We start from the raw sequence: 18,640 nt of genomic DNA on the forward strand, positions 1-18,640 counted from the left end.
GACCACTGTCTGGAGCTACTAGAGAACCATTTCCCTAATAGCAAGGTCCACAAACATAGCATTTAAGAAATAACAATGAAACACGCTAGGCAGTGTTGGCACACACTTTAATCCAGCACTTAGGAGGCAGAGGCAGGTGGATCTCTGTGAGTTTGAGGCCAGCCTGATCTACAGAGAGTTCCAGTCAAGGCTCTGTAGTGAGACACTGTTTCAACACACATATATACACTTAAAACAATGAATGGTCATTGTTATGGATGTTCAACAAATAAATTACAGGAGGAATGTAACCTATATAATGTGTATGAAGGCTCAGGACAGTAGTGCACACTAGTAAACCCAGTACTTGGGAAGTGAAGGCAAAAGAATTGGCTATGAAACCAGGCTGGACTACACAGTGAAATCAGTCTTAAATCTTCTAACTATAAATTCAACATGTTGATTAAATATGCATGACAAAAAGAAAAATACTAAATGTTAAAAATGTCAGGCCTTGGGCTGGAGATATGGCTCAGAGGTTAAGAGCATAGCCTGCTCTTCTGAAAGGTCCTGAGTTCAATTCCCAGCAACCACATGGTGGCTCACAACCATCTGTAATGGGGTCTGGTGCCCCCTTCTGGCCTGCAGGCATACACACAGACAGAATGTTGTATACATAATAAATAAATAAATAAATATTTAAAAAAAATGTCAGGCCTTAGATAAAAGGATTTCTTTTGAGCTGGAGAGAAAGCTCAGAGGTCAAGAGCTGCTCTTCCACTCTTGTATTCCCAGTACCCACAGCAGGTGGCTTACAAGTGCCTGTAACTGCAGCTCCAGGAGCTCAGATACCTTCTTCTGACTTCCACAGACGCCTGTACACACGGGCAAGCACTCACACAGACACACACACACATGCCATTGGCCATGCCAGAGGAGCAGCAGGTTGCAGTTGAAGTTCCAGGTGTCAGCCCAGCAGAAGGGAACCCCCTGATGGGCCAATCTCCTTTAGGCAAGGCCACGGGGCTGCAGACCCTGGAATGCCTTTTGCTTCCTCTGCACCTTTACATGTTTGCTGCGGCTCCCTTTCTCTGGTATCTAGCATGGTGTGAGTGGACGTGGGGAGATTCCCACTGCCCGTAAGTATGCCTATCTCTTGGAAACATCCCGTTCTACTGAGCATTTTTACCTGTGGATTGTCAAGAAGATGACCTCTCTCTAAGCTGTACTGTCTACTTTCATAATAATAATATTGGCTTATACAGAGTTTTGATGAATAAAAATAAATACAAGGATGTTTCACAGCCAAGGTCTATGAGTCTCGCCTAAGGAGCTGCATGAATTGGACCTCAAGTTAATGACAATTAACAATCAAATCCCAATAGCTAGTTTAAATTATTTAACCTAAATGTTGGGAGATGTGTTCACGGGTCTCGGAGTGCATCACAGCTGAAACAAAGCTTTGAAAATAACAAAGTTAGACTTAGATATTTTTGTTAAGTAACTTTGAGGTAAAAAACCCAAGAAGACAATTTAAAGTCTTAGGAACATAGTTGAATGTGAAACTCTTTAAGGTCAAGAAACAAGAACAAAGCAGTCCAATTATAACTGGCTGATGAACTTTCATTGCTAGATTTGGATGATGACCAAAGGTGATGATTAATCCTTTATACCCATTTATGTCCTCAATCTCCTGATGTAAAAAACTATTAATGAATGAATACGTACCCTAAAGATTTAAAGGAGAGCTGACTGATTTCTTTTTCAAATATCAAAGTTTATGTTTATTATTTCTTTAAGATTCCTTTCAAGATAAGTAATAAAGTAATTGGCCCACTCTTTGTAACTGCAGAATGCAGCCTGCCAGTGAAAGACCCAACAAGAACAACTTGCTTGCCACATGGTTAATCTACAAGTTGTTTGGGTATGAATGCATGTGGGTTCTTGGGATAATTTGTCTTTCACCTGTAATATATAAAATGTTTAATCATATGAGGGAGATTAAAAACGTGTTTTTACCAATAATCATTCACTTGAGAAATGGAACACAACTGATTTGACTCTTGCTGCCTGGAAGGTTCTGCTGGGGTATAAAAGCTGTGAAACAACATGAGGAGAGAATAAACAAAGAAATCAGCAAGAGAGTTTGTGAGTGCCTTTCCCCTAACACCCCTCCGATAGAAAAGATCAGCTTCGCCGACTCCATGGACTCCTGCCAAAGCCCTGTGCTGCTGGAGGCTGGCCCCCCAGACAGCAGTACAATAAAAAAATAAATCTTTTTTTAAAAGAATGATTTCTACATTTCTGGATTTCTCTAAAAATGTTATAATAGAAAAGGCATATTTTATTCCTAAGACTAAAGAAACACCACTTAGGGGTTGGCGGACTACGGTAGCATATTTATCAGGGTGAATGACAATCAAGTGTGATTTTTTTGTACTTCTTTTCACTCAAGGTTTATTTAAGAAATCAAAGTGAAGGACAAATCACAGAAACACACTTCAGAATGTTTTAAGTTATAGGGATGCTAGACGAACACTTTTTATACTAAATCCTAATAATGCTCTCACCAATCATGTATCTTATCTCTTGGCTTACAGTGAAATGCTTGTCAATGTGGAATATTCCTCTACACTGTGTGAATATATGTTACTGTGATTGATTTAATAACAAAACTGTCCAATAGTTGAGCAAGATAAGGTCCGGGGGTGAGCCAAACTAAGGACCTTGGGAAGAAGAAGGGTGGAATCAGAGGCATCTCGAGCAGATGCAGAGAAGCAAGATGAAAGTGCCATGTTGAAAAAAGTTACAGCCACATGACAGAGGGTAAATAAGAAACATGGGTTAATTTAAATGTAAGAGTTAGCTTGGATCAACCTGAGTTATTGGCCTATCACGTAAAATTAATAATTTTAATTAAATTATGGTTATTTGGGAGCAGCTGGTGAGACAGAGAAATTCAACCTATATGTTAATAACCCATACGTTAATGGAGATATATATCTAAGGTTATTAACTGGGTGAATAACTTTGAATAAGGAATCAGGAAGTTCCAAGTATTAGATTAGTAATTAAATCGATAGACAGTTACTAAGTAATACCATTTAAATGAAGAGAACCAAGCCTTTTGGCTAGGATTCAGTTTAATTACAAAATCATCAAAAATATTGAGACACTTGGAGATTAACAAACTGCTAGATAAATTCTTTTCGAAGAGTAAGTATGATAACACAAAACTAAGGAAGAATCTGAATAATTCTTACTTTATAGAATTCACATTCTCCTGGAGGATCACAAGATCTGCAGGAATGTCAACGTAACAAGCACCTGGCCGACCATAGATACTGCTTCTCACTGCCTGTGTTTATGACAAACAAAATGTCTCAATTATCATATTCTTCTTCAAGTTAATCTAAAAGTGTGAAGTGAACCCTAAGTTTTCTTGAGTTATTCTTAGTTGGATAAAAGTTATTATTAAGCTGGGCAGTGGTGGCGCACGCCTTTAATCCCAGCACTTGGAGGGCAGAAGCAGGCGGATCTCTGTGAGTTCAAGGCCAGCCTGATCTACAAGAGCTAGTTATAGGGCAGGCTCCAAAGCTACAAAGAACCCTGTCTTGAAAAACCAAAAAAAAAAAAAAAGAAAGAAAAGTTATAATTAAAATTAAAATGTCCTCCATTAACTATTATTTCTGAGAGATAGTTTCATCTAAAGGGGGATAAAGAGTTCCTGTAAGGCCCTGAGATTCATGCTCCATTACACTTGAAGAGCATCTGTTAGTCTCTGCTCGCTGTTTATGCTGGATCATGAACTTTCACCCACTTCTTAACCTTAACCATTTGGCAGCATTTTCAGAAACTGTGACAATTTACAATGTATCAAATTGATTCTGTAATGCATAGTTTTGAAATAGCTCAATTATAATTTCACATAAAACTCTTGCTAGCTAACATTAATTTACAACATGTTATTTAAGTAAAAGACAATCTTATATGTAATATTCCCCAAATTTTTTGCAAATGCTTAAGAGATCATTACCCAGGGTCTTAATATATATATTTATCTTTACTTTGGTTCAAATAAAAAGATAATTTAAGGAACTAACATACAGGAGAAACTTTATTCCAAAAATAGCTTACTTTCCCTCTGTTTCAATAATTAAATATAATGGCAGTGAACGGTAGAATGCAAATAGCTTTTTAACAATGTCATTTTTATAGTGTGGGAATATTATCGCTCCATTATGAACAAAAATAGCAGTGCTGAAGGTGTTGCTCTGCAGAGGAGTATGTGCTTGGCACATTACATGAGACACTGGGGCCAATCTCCAGAGAGCTTTTCAGTAAATACTGTACCTTCTCAATAACAGAAGGAATATGTTCTATGCTGGCTGGCCGGGCAGAGAACTTGCTATATAATCTGCAAGCTTCAACCTATACAGAAAATGAAAATCACTTAAATTCAGATCATAATTATATTGTTTTCATAAGGGAAGATAAAATGTTCAAGTCATTACTGCTTATTACATTTAGAGGCAAGATAGAAAAAATGTGGCTTTTCTTTTGAGGTTATCTCAAAAAAAAAACACATTCAAATCACAATCAAAGTCCTTTCTCAGGATGATTCTAGAATCAAAACATTATTTTCCTTTCTCAAATTAGCAAAAATAAAGATAATATACACCATGTACCATAAAACAGGCAAATGAGCATTCTTATAAACTGCTGGGGGAGGTTAGCTGACAAGCAAGTGCCCAGTAAGACTATGAAAATTCCCCCGATGCATCTTACACCATCTTCCATTGCTGCTGCTCTTCTCCTCATGTATTGTTTGCTATGCTCTGGGAACACGGGAGTTGGAAGTGCTATCTCTACATTGTCTAGTGCACTTTGAGGAACATGGAGAAATTTTCTTTGATACTTTTCAGTATGAAATCTATGGAAAATATGACAGCCTTAATCACACAGGCTTGAGGGGGCCAAGATCATCCGTCAGTTTTTCAGAATCTTATGTTCGTGGCCTTCAGTTTTAAGAACTTCCAATAAGAAAAGGATATTTGAATTTTAAATCAAACTGTGTTTTAATTTACAATCTAATAAACTTATTATTTTAGGAAAATATATTTTAATGGTTGACATTAATGCTCTACTCCGTGCTTCATATGAATATAACTTTTAAAGTAACTTCATATTTTCTTTAAACTATTTTACACATTTATATCCTCTCTGTATGTGGTGGTTTGAATGAAAATGGCCGCCACAGGCCCATAGGGAGTGGCACTATTTATTAGGATGTGTCCCCTGTTGGAGGAAGGGTGTCAATGGGAGTAGGCTTTCAGGCCAGTGTCATTCTCTCTTCCTACCGTCTGCAGATCCAGACATGGACTCTCTGCCATGCTTCCTGTCATGATGACAAAGGACTAAACCTCTGAACCTGTAAATCAGTCCCAATTAAATGTTTTGCTTTCTAAGAGTTGTCATAGCCATGCTGTCTCCTCACAGCAACAGCCACCCTACCTGAGACGCTGTGTGTGTGGACTGTGAAGGTGGGAGTTGAGTATCCTATCATGTCTGTTCTGAGGTTGTCAGGCTTGATGGCAAGTACCCTTTCCCACTGTGGTTTCTCACCTGCCCTAAATTTTATTTTTGTTTTGCTCTAAATCATGGTCTTGCTAGCCTAAGATAGTCTTAAATGCACAATCTTCCTGCCTCAGCTTCATAACCGTTGGAAATATTGGTGTGTGGTACCAAATCCAAGACTATACCTAAATTTCTATTCAATTATTTATCAATTCTACTTTTCTGGATACATTAGCATCATTTGAAAACTTTTGCTACTGTTATAATTAACCAATAAAACTTTGTATTCGAGAGTATAAGGACTTGTACTGAGGGTAGTATTTTATATTAATGCAATATAAATTCTGTATGAAACTTTTGAGTATGGTTCAGTGGTAGAAAGTCTATAGCATGTATAGTTCCAGTGCATTCCTGTTACAGGTCAATCATTCACCCTCAGCTGTTTGCATTCTATCACTATTTTTCTTTAAATTTATTTAATTCTGTGTCTATGAGTGTTTGGCCTGCGTATATGTATGTGCACCACAGATGTGCAGAGTATCTGTGGAGGTCAGATCCCTTGGGACTGAAATTATTGACAGTTGTGGTCCACCATGTGGACCTGGTAGCCTAGGTCCTCAGAAGAACAAGTGTTCTTAACTGCTGAGCCATCTCTTTAGCATTCCGCCAGTTATTTTTGAAGCTGTAACATTTTGTTGACAATTTTTTCAACTTTTGAAATACTTTCTTTTCTCCTAAAATAAAAATAAATGTATACCAAGTCTGATAATTTTGAGAAGAATTTTTTCTTTTAGCTATTTCTGTAGCGTCTGAGGGTTGTACCCCAAATCCATTTTCATTCATATATCTATTTATTTATTTAGGTTCCTCAAGACAGGGTTTCTCCGTGTAGCCCTGGCTGTCCCGGAGCTCACTCTATAGAACAGGATGGCCTCGAACTCAGAGATCTGCCTGCCTCCGACTCCTAATGGTTAAAGGCATGCACCACCACCACCCAGTTTTTTTTCTTACATCTTTAATACTATGTAAAGGACTTAACTTCAGTTTAAAAATCAGGTCGTTTTGGAGGGGCCGGAGAGTAAAAAGCACTTACTGCTCTTCCAGAGGACCTGAGTTTGGTTCCTAACACCCACACCAGGTAGCTCACAACCGTCTGTAATGCCAGCTCCAGAGGTCTCTGTGGGCACCTGCACACACACACACACACACACACACACACACTAAAAATAGATCTATAGGGACTAGAGAAATGCCCAGTGGTTAAGAGCAATGGCTGTTCTTCTAGAGGACGCAGATTAGATTCCCATCACCCACATGGTAGACACAGCCATCTGAAACTCCAGTTCTAGGGGATCTGACATCCTCTTCTGGCCTTCACAAGCACTATGCACACACTGCACAGATATACATGTGGCAAAGCATCCAGACAAATAAATAAAATAATAAAAAAACTAAGTCATGTCAATTTTGGTATAGATCAGCAGATCTCAAACTGTGTGTCATGACCCCTTTGGAAATCAAATGACCCTTTCATACGGTTACCTAAAGACCATCAGAAAACACACATATTTACATTATGGTCCATAATAGTAGCAAAATTACAGTTATGAAGCAGCAATGAAAATATTTTTATGGTTTGGAGTCACCACAACATGAGGAACTGTACTAAAGGGTCACAGCATTAGGAAGGTTGAGAACCATTGCTTTAGACCTTTTTAATTCTATATATGCACATATGAGTGCAGTACCCACATGAGCCAGAAGAGGGCATCAGGTTCCCCTAGAGCTGAATTGCCCATGGTTGTGAACCCCCCAAACTGGGTGCTGGGAACTCTCATCTCTGCAAGAAGTGTGTGTCACCACTGCCTGGCTTCTGGGGCTAACTACTGGCTTGGCTCTGCACTCTTCAGGTGAGCTTTACTTGTTAGATCACAAACAAAATTCCACCACATTTCATATTTTTAACAGACGTTATTAATTGTGTTTGTGAGAGGTTTTGGTTAATGTGACCCAAACGAGGGTTATCTGGGGAGAAGAACCTTAACTGACAAAACACCTCCATTAGATTGCCTGTAAGCAAGCCTGTAGGGCATTTTCTTGATTAATGGAAGTGGGTGGGCACAGCATATAAAGCCACCCCTGGGCAGGTGCTCCTGAGTTGTATAAGAAAACAGGCTGCTGAGTGAGCCCTGAGGAGCAAGTCTTGCTGACCTGCTGTTCCTCTGTGGCCTCTGCATCAGTCCCTGCCTGACTTCCCAGGACGAGGAAACAAACTCTCTCATCCCTAGTTGGTTTTGGCCACAGTGTTTCATCAAGCATCAGAAACCCCAGTCAAGACAGTGTTTTTACTTCAACAGTATTTAATCTTTGCTCGGATGGTAGAGCTGGGTACCTGGGGAAACTCCTGAAAGGCTCCCATTGTTTCTTGATTTCTTTCAGAAGAACCACCAATCACAATCAAGGGCCTGAAACAGCAATTTTTTAAAAAGATAGTTAGAAATGAGAATACAGAAAACATTCATCAGTGTCCAGTGCATGACAATTATGAGTGACTAAGACAGAGAACAAACTACATCTTCCTTGAAAACCTAGAAATTAAAAAAAAATTAAGATGTGATCTGATAGGCGAGATCCCATTCTCAAAAACCACAAAAATGGAAAACGTATAGTAAATGCTTTTCTTACATCAGCTCCCTCCTTCCATGTTAACATTAGGTTTCCAGGTACAGTGACAAAATCAACTTTATGCCTTACTATTCCTGAGATGGAGAGAAGAACTTTTATATGTTCTTGAGTAAACCTATTTGGAAATGGAAAAATGAGCAATAGTTCTCAATTTTCATTTCTCAAGGCTAAAAAAGTTCTCCACTTTTTATTTCTCAAGGTTAAAAAATACATCAAACTTAAAGTTTTTTTTTTGTTGTTTTTTTGTTTTTTAAGATTTATTTTGTAGTGTTCTGCCTGCATGTGTGCTTGCATGCCAGAAGAGGGCACCAGATCTCATTCTAGATAGGTATTGGGAATTGAACTCAGGACCTGTGGAAGGGCAGACAGTGCTCTTTTTTTTTTTTATTAATTTATTTATTATATACACAGAATTCTGCCTGCATGTATGCCTGCAGACAAAAAGAAGGCACCAGATCTCATTATAGATGGTTGTGAGCCACCATGTGATTGCTGGGAATTGAACTCAAGACCTCTGTAAGAGCAAGCAAGCATCCTGTGCTCTTAACCACTGAGCCAGCTCTCCAGCCCTGAGCCAGTGCTCTTAATCCCTGAGGCATCTCTCCAGACCCCAGACTTAAATATCAATTTCTAAGGTAGATATGGAAGAGGAAGACAAGGAAGGAAGGCAGGAAGAAAGAAACACAGTGAAGCTCAGACAACTCTGTGGGTAAGGGCAATTGTTAGCAATCCTAATGAGGTGAGTTCAGTTCCTGGAGCCCATAACGCAGGAAGCAGCCAACCTCTGTGGGTTGTCTCTACATGCTAGGTCCTGTGTGGGCACGCACACACACACACACACACACACAAAGTGCAAAGAAGAAAATGTCCTTCACATTAAAAAGATTAAACATGTTCTGAATTGATCAGAACATAATCCCCTTCATCCTGCTATTACTGATAAAGTAGCTGAGACAAGGTTAAATAAAGGATGGAGAATAAGCATTAAACAGTTTATAAAGCAAATTTTAACAAATATAAGAATACAGTTGCTAACCAGGCAAAGCAAGATGGTGGATATACACTTCTATATGCTGAACAAAGGTGTTAAAAACTCTCAGCTAGGAGTAGTGCTATAGACCCATAATCCTTACTCAGGGGCCTGAGGCAGGAGGATCACAAGTTTAAGGCCTGTCTGGGGCATGTGTGTTCAAAGCCTCCTAGGCTAACTTAATAAGATTTTATTACACACACACACACAGACACACACACACACACACACACACAGCTTAGCTGGTGTAGTGTCAAACGCCTTTAGTCCCAGTACTCAGGAGGCAGGTGGATCTCTGTGAGTTCGAGGCCAAGCCTGGTCTACAGAGTGAGTTCCAGGACAGTATTATTGTGATTATGATTATTCCAGACTAGCCAAGCCTATATAACATAGTGAGGGTCTAGGTTCAATATTCAACGCATTTTAAAAGTAGTTCTTTATTTAGAACTACAAGCATGCTCACATCCATAAACATGAATACATACAGAGAATGAAACTCTAAAATGTTCAGTGTTTCCTTCTTAGTGATGGACTTAATATGTTCTTCCTAGCATTGCATATAATAAAGGCTACAATGTTGTTTTGATACCTACAATGAACTGATGCTATAGTCAAGCAAATCAACAATCACAATGTCACAGTTACCTTTTCATATATCACAGAAGTACCCCAATTTACATCTGTAGCAAATTTCCAGCATTCAGTACAATATTATTAACTCTTGTCCTCGTGCTGCACATTGAACCTCAGGCGTGGCCGGCAGGCACCCTTTGACCCCCATCTTCCCCATCTCCAGTCATTTCCCGATTCATGACCTTCTACTCTGTTTCCAAGCATAGCAGGGTGGACTTTTGTTTTCCCCAAGTCTTTCCACTGTAGATCAGTTCTACTTTTCCAAAACACACAAAGACACATTTAAAAAGTTTTGAGCAAGAATGATTTAATTACCAGCAGTTCATGTTCGCATTTGCCATGCCACCCAAGGCGTGGATGAGACCTGGGCCAGAAACCACAAGGCACACTCCTGGCCTACAAGTAAAGCAGAGTTATCAACAGCGTGAAACCTAACAACAGAAAAAAAAAGAATGCGGATGCCAGACTGCTATCTCAGCTTCGAACACACCAACTACCAGTTCGTATTATGTTAGGGTTTCCATGGAAACTTCTTGGTGGCCAGAGGAAAGACATGTAGTCTTTACTATAATTGGTAAACAATTATTAGAACATCTTAATTAAAAATGAGTAACATCAAGTTTCTTTTAAGATATAATGGTCATTATTACCGTCACATTGTATTTTACTAATCTTTCGCATTTTGCTCCAATCATTTTGGGTTAGAACAAGTTCACTGATTACAGAAGCAAATTTTTGACAGCCACATATATTTTATATGGATTTTTTTCATTTTCTAACAAATAAATATAATATACTCAATCTCCGTGAGGCGGTGATTCTAGATGCATGGTTTTCCTCTCCATCTTTCTGAATGCTTTCTGCTGACACAGCTCCTGAGCCTAAGCCACTCAGCAGTGAAGCCTTTACATTTCCCAATCTTTCAGACTTAAAGGAACACTAACAACAGTTCTAGTATCCAGAGCAGTACCACCCCCAGCATGCCCTACAGACGTAGACATCCTCCCTCCCTGTGCAATTCGACAGGTCATGGACCCCACACAGTCACTGAACACTTTCAGTGTGGCCGCTACGAAAAAGCAGTTCTACTTAGCATCTTGGTTATTTTTAATTACATGGAATAGCTAAACATTGCTAATGCTACAATACTAGACAGTATAACTCTAAAGTGTTCAAAATAAAAATTCCAAACTAAACTTTCAGTTTGTAAAAATAATCATCATCCCATAATCAATTAAAGCATCAAGGACTGTAATTTAAATGCTTTCCAGGGTCAACAAAAACACAGATAAAGCCATAGAATAGTTCAGGGGCTGTTTCAGGCAGCCTGGTTTTCCTCAGGCTCAAATTCAGAAGGTTCCCATTAAAGAGAAGGACTGTGAGTTCTTGCTTGTTTATATTTCTAGAATGTAATTACTAACTTCACTTTTAGAATAAAAAAATCTTACTAATGCTTATATATAAGTGGCATATATAGTGCCATAAAAAGTATGGTACAAATTTTATCAAAGGCCCAAATTCCACCTTAAAAAATATGTGAATGTAGAAAAAAAGTAAAATATATGAAAAAACCTTAGCGGTTGTGGGATTACAGTCATTTTAGTTTTTCTTCCTTTTACATTTTCTACATTTCCTAAAATGGTTATTTTTAACAAGTATTACTTTTTAGTAAAAAGCGAGGGCTGAGTAATTATCTAACACAAGAAGACAGGAATGTGCTCTAGCAACCTCATTTGGAACCAAGCCTTTTATATGAAGTGGACTAAGGAAGTTAAGGGTTACTTCTTACTAATACTACCTTCTACAATCTTTTCAATCCAACTAAGTTGTGAGTTGACATGTATATTTCTACCCCAAACTTTTGGTGTATTCTAATGAAGTGGACTTTAGTTACCTGCCCGTTAGGTATCCAACCGCAGAGGCAGCATAACAAGCCTACAAAGAAAGAGCAGCAAGACTGAATGAGATATAGAGGACTCTGGTATATACACAAGAAAATCTAATTACTAAAGGATGAGAATTTGTGCAAACAGAGGTAGCTCTGTCCCAACCCAGCCCACATCTTCTTTTAAATAATCACTCAGAGGCTTAATATTAACTGCAAAATGTTTGACTGAATAGCTCAGGCTTAATTACTAACTAGTTCTTACAATTAAATTAACCCATTTCTATTAATCTATATATTGAAACGTTACCGTGGCTTTTACAGGTATGCTGGCATTTTGTTTCTTGGGCAGCATCTCTCCTGACTCAGCTCTCTCTCCCTATATTCAATTTGGCTTCCCCACCTAGCTATATTCTGCCATGCTATAGGCCAAAGTAGCTTTTATTATCAACCAGTGAGAGCAACATATATTCACAGCATACAAAAGGGTTATTACAGAGCAGATCTGAGCTGGTCATGATGGTGCATGCCTTTAATCCCAGCACTCAGGAGATAAAGACAGGCAGATCTCTGAGTTTGAGGCCAGCCTGTTCTACAGAGTGCATTCCAGGACAGTGAGGGCCACACAGAGAAACTCTGTCTCAAAAACACAATGAAACAAAAATAGATGAGAGTTTACATAGTAAAGGAAAGGGAGAACTGGAACACTACTCGTTTTTATGAGATGTGATAACCATACATTTTAAGGAATGGCTTAAGTACCTAAGTATCTAAATTTTATTTTTTCAAGGAACGTTTCACTACTATTTGTTATTCATATTATCATCTTTAGAATCTTATCAGTCATTTATGTCTGTCACTCCACTTATGAAGGGTTAGTTGATTTGTTCAGAGTCTGGTCTCATTACCTCAGGCTAGCTTTGAATTTGTTGTGTAGTCCATGGTGATTAGCCTTCCAAGTCCTGGCATTTTTAAGGTTTTAGTTTTTCTGTATTGTTTCCTACTTCACTAGTCTCTGCTTATGCATCAATTACTTAACTTCTTCCCTTGAGTTAGATCTGATTTTCCTTTCCTAGTGTCTTGAGAAATAAGTGGACAGCACTGCTTTTAAACTTTACTAACAGATTCACCTCAACTACTTAGGCTAAAATATCTTAGCTACATATTATGAATTATATTTGATGTTCATCTTTTCAAATTGATTAAAATATTTTCTATTTGCTACTGTGATTTCTTCAACTCATTTTTAAATTAGGGTTTGTAGCAAGGTCTGTATTTCTATCCCTCACACTGGTGATCTGTGTTTTCCCTTTTATTCCTAATCAGTTTGCTTGAAGTTTTCAGATAGGTATATGAGGCAGTGAGTGTGTTGTTTCTTTTTTTTTTCTTTTTAATTTATTTAACTTTATTTTATGTGCATTTGTGTGAAGGTGTCAGATCCCTGGAACTAGAGTTACAAATAGTTGTGAGTTGTCATGTGGGTGCTGGGAATTGAACCTGGGTCCTGTGGAAGAGCAGCCAGTGCTCTTAACCACTGAGCCATCTCTCCAGTCCTGTGTTGCTTCATTTTAAATGTGATTTTTCACTTATCCTTCTGTTACTGAGTTTGCTTCCACATGGTTGTTACACATTATTTATTGTATGTTTTCAATTCTTAGCAAGCAATCTGCTGCAATTTTCTTTAAGGCCAACATGGTTTTCTATCTGTTTGTTTTGAGACATGATCCCACTGTACTCCAGGCTGGCCTTGAATGCAAGGTAAGCCCCACAAACCCGTGAGCTCCAGGAACCAGCTAGGAGTTACTACGCTTGGCCACTTTTCACTCAACTGTGCTTCATCCAGTATATAAGGAAGATAGGGAATACAAAGTTAAATCAAATACAAGATGCCCACGAAAAATGCTAAGTGCATTTTAAAATTATTCTTTGTCTAGGACATTATAGTGTTACTTATCTCTTTTTTTCTTTGGTTCTTCAAGACAGGATTTCTCTGTGTAGCCCTGGCTGTCCTGGAATTAGTTTTGTAGAACATGCTGACCTTGAACCCACAGAGATCTGCCAGCTTCCACCTCCCAAGTGCTGGAATTACAGGTGTGCACCACTGGGATTACAGGTGTGCACCACCAATGCAGGCCAGTAAACATAGTTTTTAGGTCAGCAAAGTCTGGAGTCCAAGTGTTCTGATTCTGACCCCAGTTCCCCTCTATTCTACTGTTGATTTTGACAAGTTTCTCGGCACACTTACTTCTTCATCTATAAGATGAATGCAGTTCACAGCACTGTTAGGAGGATGAATCAGGGCTCTCAGACATGTAAAGCACTGAGAATCAGCTTCCTGACAATCTGTCCGCTTTCTGGCCACATGGTCAATGTCTCAACTACTCTAAGGAGCTGATGAATGATAGTCAAGCAGTACCCAGGTATATCTTTCTCTTTAGCACAAACATGCTCTTGAATCCTGAGCCCTCTTGCAGATTCCTTTCATTAAACCCACCATCTTCCCTTCTAGATTGTTCCTCCTCTGTCTATTCTCAACCTCAGTCGGTAGAATTATCATTTATAGTCTGAGTCCCTAACCTAGCACTCACCTCCTTCCTAATAGGTCATGCCTACTCTTTCCTCAAAATAGCTCTGGCATTATCTTCTGTGGGATGCTTTCTCGGAAGACTGTATTTGTCTCTCTGTTTAATTCTTTTGTTGTTGCACTAGGGAAATCCAGAGCACCAGGCATATTAGGCAAGCACTCTACCACTGAAAGATAAAACAAGCTGTCCAAATCTCAGTTGACTGGGTTGGCTCCAAATCTGTGATTTTGTTTCACTCGAGTAGATAGAGATTACAGTTGTGAGCCACAGACTTTCCATAAGCATCCTTTGGTCTACCTGTCCACTCTTACGGCCTGCCATGCCTTTAAGCTATACTGATGCAGCATGCAACAAACATTACTTCCATGAGCAATCTTCCCTGTCCTATCAGAGAACCAGCCACATACTCTGCAGCTACTGTCTCTTCATGGATTCCTTTAGTGAGGACCATTATTCTAGATTACCTTTTTTTTTTGTCATGCCCCCACTTTTCCCAGCTGATCAACTTGTAGTTGAAAAGTAAACCTCATTTCTTCTTTATATCCCTCACTGCCTATGCAACACCTACCAAGCATATAGTACATACTCAGCACATGTCTAATGCAAGAAAAAGAAAGCAGTGGCAAACATACTTCCCCTAGAAAAACAGTAAAATGTAGATCAGCAGCTATACTTTCTCACGCAGGTAAAAGAATAGAAAGTTGTCCCAAGTAAGAAAATGGGAAGGTAAGTGCACATAGCTCAGTGGCAGGGTGCTTGTTTAGTATGCACAAGGTCCTAGGTTCAATTCCTAGCACTGAAGAAAGTGGGGGGGGGCAAAAGAATAAGCAACCCAAATTCAATATCTACCAGTTTTCAGACTAAAAACACTCCCTATAAATTCCAAACCTTGTTGATAAACATTTTTCAATTAGTAAATAATGTAGTAGTTATCTATATTATACAAACGCCTCAATCAAACCAGCACCATGGAGATAGGAAAATGATCCCTAACGCCTGCTGCACTGGAGCTCACATTTGAAGGCAGAGAAAATGAGGCAAGAGGGGGCAAGAAGGTAGGTCAAAGGGCAACAGTGGAAGAGAAAACAGGACTCTGCCTCAGCAGGGCTGACAATGTTACAAAATAGATTCTTACTCTTTTCTAACATTTAGTGTGTGTGTGTGACCCATGGAGGCCAGAAGAAACCATCAGATCCTCTAGAACTGGAGTTATAGGTGGTTGTGAGCTACCATGTGGGTGCCAGAAACCAAACCCTGGTCTCTAAAGAAGAAACAAGTACTGTTGACTTGAGCTATCTCTCTAGCCCCAATTCTTGATCCTTTAAATTATGTGTGTGTGTGTGTGTGCTCAGACAACAACATGAATCAATTATCTCCTTCCTTCTTCCATGTAGGTCCTGGCCACTGAACTCGGGTCATCAGTCTTGGTAGTAAGCACCATTCAGCCACTCCATCCATACCAGATTCTTGCCAGTGTTGCTGAGAGAGGGTAAGACTGGGCAGCCAGAGGAAACAACGTAAGTGGGATCACAAAATGTCTACTTTGCTTTTCCCGCTTCCAGATTAAACCCGGGTTCCAGTAAGAGCTTTACTGTCACTAAGGTCTTTCAGCTTACCCCACGCCTGCTATGCAGCATGAGTCCTAGCCTTCAATCATCCATCCTAGAGATGCTCTCTGAGCCCTTGTCATGTATAGAAATCACACCAGATACTGACAATACACATATGCAGCGATGAAGCAACATAGCTAGAACTTACAGCCTGATAGTGGCAACGGACCATCCTTTCCAGTTCTGACACCTGAGCACAGACCCAAACTCAGAACATCTGAGTGCCAATGCCACCACCAAATGACTCACATTGGGCAAGTTTGACTTACTCTCTCTGCATAGCACTTTCCTGTCAAGTAGGAACAGTGTGGTATGTGCAATGCTTTAGAGGTGATGGGACGCCGTGTGCAGCGAATAATTGCCATTCGGCCATGTCCACACTCACCGCTTGCTCATTCCTCATCCCGATGTACCTGATGCCCAATTCCTGTGCAGCAAGGGCGATTTCGGTTACGGGGATGCCTACGACTCCGAACATATATTCCACATTCTGGGGGGGGGGGGGGGGAGACAGAGGAATAAACGCAGATCACCAGGTGACCCAGTCTTCTTGTCCAACAGAAAGGCCAACAGGACCCCACCCGCCCCACCCTCCTCCGTCTCTATGACAACGCGTGGTCTCTCTCTCTCTCTCTCTCTCTCTCTCTCTCTCTCTCTCTCTCTCTCTCTCTCTCTCTCTCTCTCTCTCTCTCTCTCTCTCTCCTCTCTCTCCTCTCTCTCTCTCCTCTCTCCTTTCCTTCCTCCCTCTCTCCCTCTCCCTCCCTCCCTCTCTCCTCTCCCTGACGATCCACCGTACTTGCGTTTTCAGGGCCTGGGCGATGACTTTCGCACCAGACACCTGCTCCTCGCTTCTATCGCTATCCTCTCCCGAGTTACTTCCCGGCATCTTCCACCTAAAGTTACTTCACGGCACTCTGGCGGCCCACAGCCTCACAAGCCAGACAAGCTTCAGAGTTGGCCGCACGCTATTGGTGACACCGCTTCTGACCGACAGGAGGACAGCCAACCGCTTTTAGCTAAGAGAAGGGGCGGGACTAGGAGTCAGTCCTCTGTGAGGCGATAACATGAGCACGCCCATTCTCCGTTCAGCCTTTGCCCGGTTCCGCCATCAGCGGGGGCGGGATGAACCGGAGACCGCGGCCTATGCCGAGCAGGTAAGAAACCCAACCTCCGAGTTGGCCCGCCATGGTTTCCGTCTCCACGGGGGCAGCGACGGGGCTCAGTACCGCGCAGGCGGGTAACACGTGCGCACCTCGAGGGTGAAGGTTGAAGCCGATCACGTGGGGAGGGGGCGTGGCTCCGGCGCCCATCCCCCCCCTCCCCCGCCCCCGCCGGGGCTTCTTGCTTTTGGGGGCGAGCCGTGCGGAGGCTGCTGGGACGCGGCTAGCTTGGAGAGAGTGGAAAGTTGAGGAAAATGACCCATGGGTCGTGCTGTCATGCTTCGGCACCCTCCGATTTCATAACTTTGTGGTTTTGCACGCCACAGAATGTGCACGTTACTTAAGTCTGTGCTCAAAGGTCTACTTTTTATCATAGATGACACCCAGCTTGTTTGTGGAAAGATAAACTTGTCCAGAACATTCTTCACACCGCAGCTGCCCGTGCCCTCTGCCTGGTTTTTATTTATTTATTTTTGTTCCTGTGGAGTATCACTAAGTTAATAATGTTGGTTGCTCTCGACTTACGGGTTCAAGGCGAAGCCTGCTGTCTATACAGCCAATGGATTCCTTTTTCAAGACAATCACTACCAGAACTCTGTATGAAGTGCACACTTAACTCTCTGATTAGAACAAATCACTAATTCATATTGTTTTTTTTTTTATATAAAAGAATTAGTCTCCAACTGACCATATTTTGCCATTTAGCCAAGTGAAAAACCATTGAGCTGGTTCCTGTCTTCACCTGCAGTCCACGGTACAGCGTTTCACGCTTCCCTTGTCGCCTGTAGTGATTGAGCAGAAGCGATGTGAACACTGACTGGAAGGCCAAGAGTCACTCCTGTTGCATCCCACTGCACCATTGTAACCCCAGGATCTGTAATTTACACAAAGCACTCTGTGCAGGCATTGCACACATTAATCATTGCACACATTAATCGTGTTGGCAGTGTGCTTGAGGTTTTGTTTGTTGAATTTTGCCCTGGTTGAGTCAGACGTGGTGGTGTGTGCCTTTAAAGCCCAGCACTTGGGATGCAGAGACCTGTGGATTTCTGTGAATGAGAGCCTAGCTACTCTACCTGGTGTGTTCCAGGACATCAGGGCTATGTAGAGAGATCCCTGTCTGAAATGACAAACAAAAATAAAGAAAGAGGAAGGAAGAAAAAGGAAAGGAAGAAAATTGGCATTTTAAAAATAATTTATTTAACTTTATTTTGTGTGCTTTGGTGTGAAGGTGTCAGATCCCCTGGAACTGGAATCACAGACAGTTGTGAGCTGCCATGTAAGTGCTGGGAATTGAACCCGGGTCCTGTGAAAGAGCAGCCAGTGATCTTAATCACTGAGCCATCTCTCCAGCTCCTTGGCATTGTTTTTAAATTTACTTGTTGCTCAAAGGAAGAATAAGCTTTTTGTTTTGTTTTTGTTTTTTTCTAGATAGGTTTTATCTATAGCTTTGACTCTCCTGGAACTTGCTTTGTAGACCAGGCTGGCCTCGAACT

The 18,640-nt window shown here is 40.7% G+C and overlaps 2 protein-coding genes across 3 annotated transcripts in view; one reads left to right on the top strand and one right to left on the bottom strand.

Annotated features, from left to right (window-relative positions):
- Hacl1 (2-hydroxyacyl-CoA lyase 1) overlaps positions 1-16,952 on the bottom strand; it is a 35,366-nt gene extending 18,414 nt beyond the window's left edge. The window contains exons 1-7 of the mRNA XM_057770569.1: positions 16,781-16,952; positions 16,370-16,474; positions 11,799-11,839; positions 10,220-10,300; positions 7,949-8,021; positions 4,333-4,410; positions 3,243-3,337 (exon numbers count right to left, since the gene is read on the bottom strand). Of these exons, the coding sequence (XP_057626552.1) occupies positions 3,243-3,337; positions 4,333-4,410; positions 7,949-8,021; positions 10,220-10,300; positions 11,799-11,839; positions 16,370-16,474; positions 16,781-16,870 (563 nt within the window). The 5' untranslated portion in view covers positions 16,871-16,952. The remainder of the gene's footprint in view (positions 1-3,242; positions 3,338-4,332; positions 4,411-7,948; positions 8,022-10,219; positions 10,301-11,798; positions 11,840-16,369; positions 16,475-16,780) is intronic.
- Positions 16,953-17,053: 101 nt separating this feature from the next.
- Btd (biotinidase) overlaps positions 17,054-18,640 on the top strand; it is a 35,024-nt gene continuing 33,437 nt past the window's right edge. Inside the window, exon 1 of one of the 2 annotated variants that reach the window (XM_057770746.1) lies at positions 17,054-17,138. In XM_057770746.1, the coding sequence (XP_057626729.1) occupies positions 17,107-17,138 (32 nt within the window). In that variant the 5' untranslated portion in view covers positions 17,054-17,106. The remainder of the gene's footprint in view (positions 17,139-18,640) is intronic. The other variant, XM_057770747.1, reaches the window with a different exon arrangement.

Source organism: Chionomys nivalis, chromosome 5 (genome assembly GCF_950005125.1).
Source record: "Chionomys nivalis chromosome 5, mChiNiv1.1, whole genome shotgun sequence".
Lineage (NCBI taxonomy): Eukaryota > Metazoa > Chordata > Mammalia > Rodentia > Cricetidae > Chionomys > Chionomys nivalis.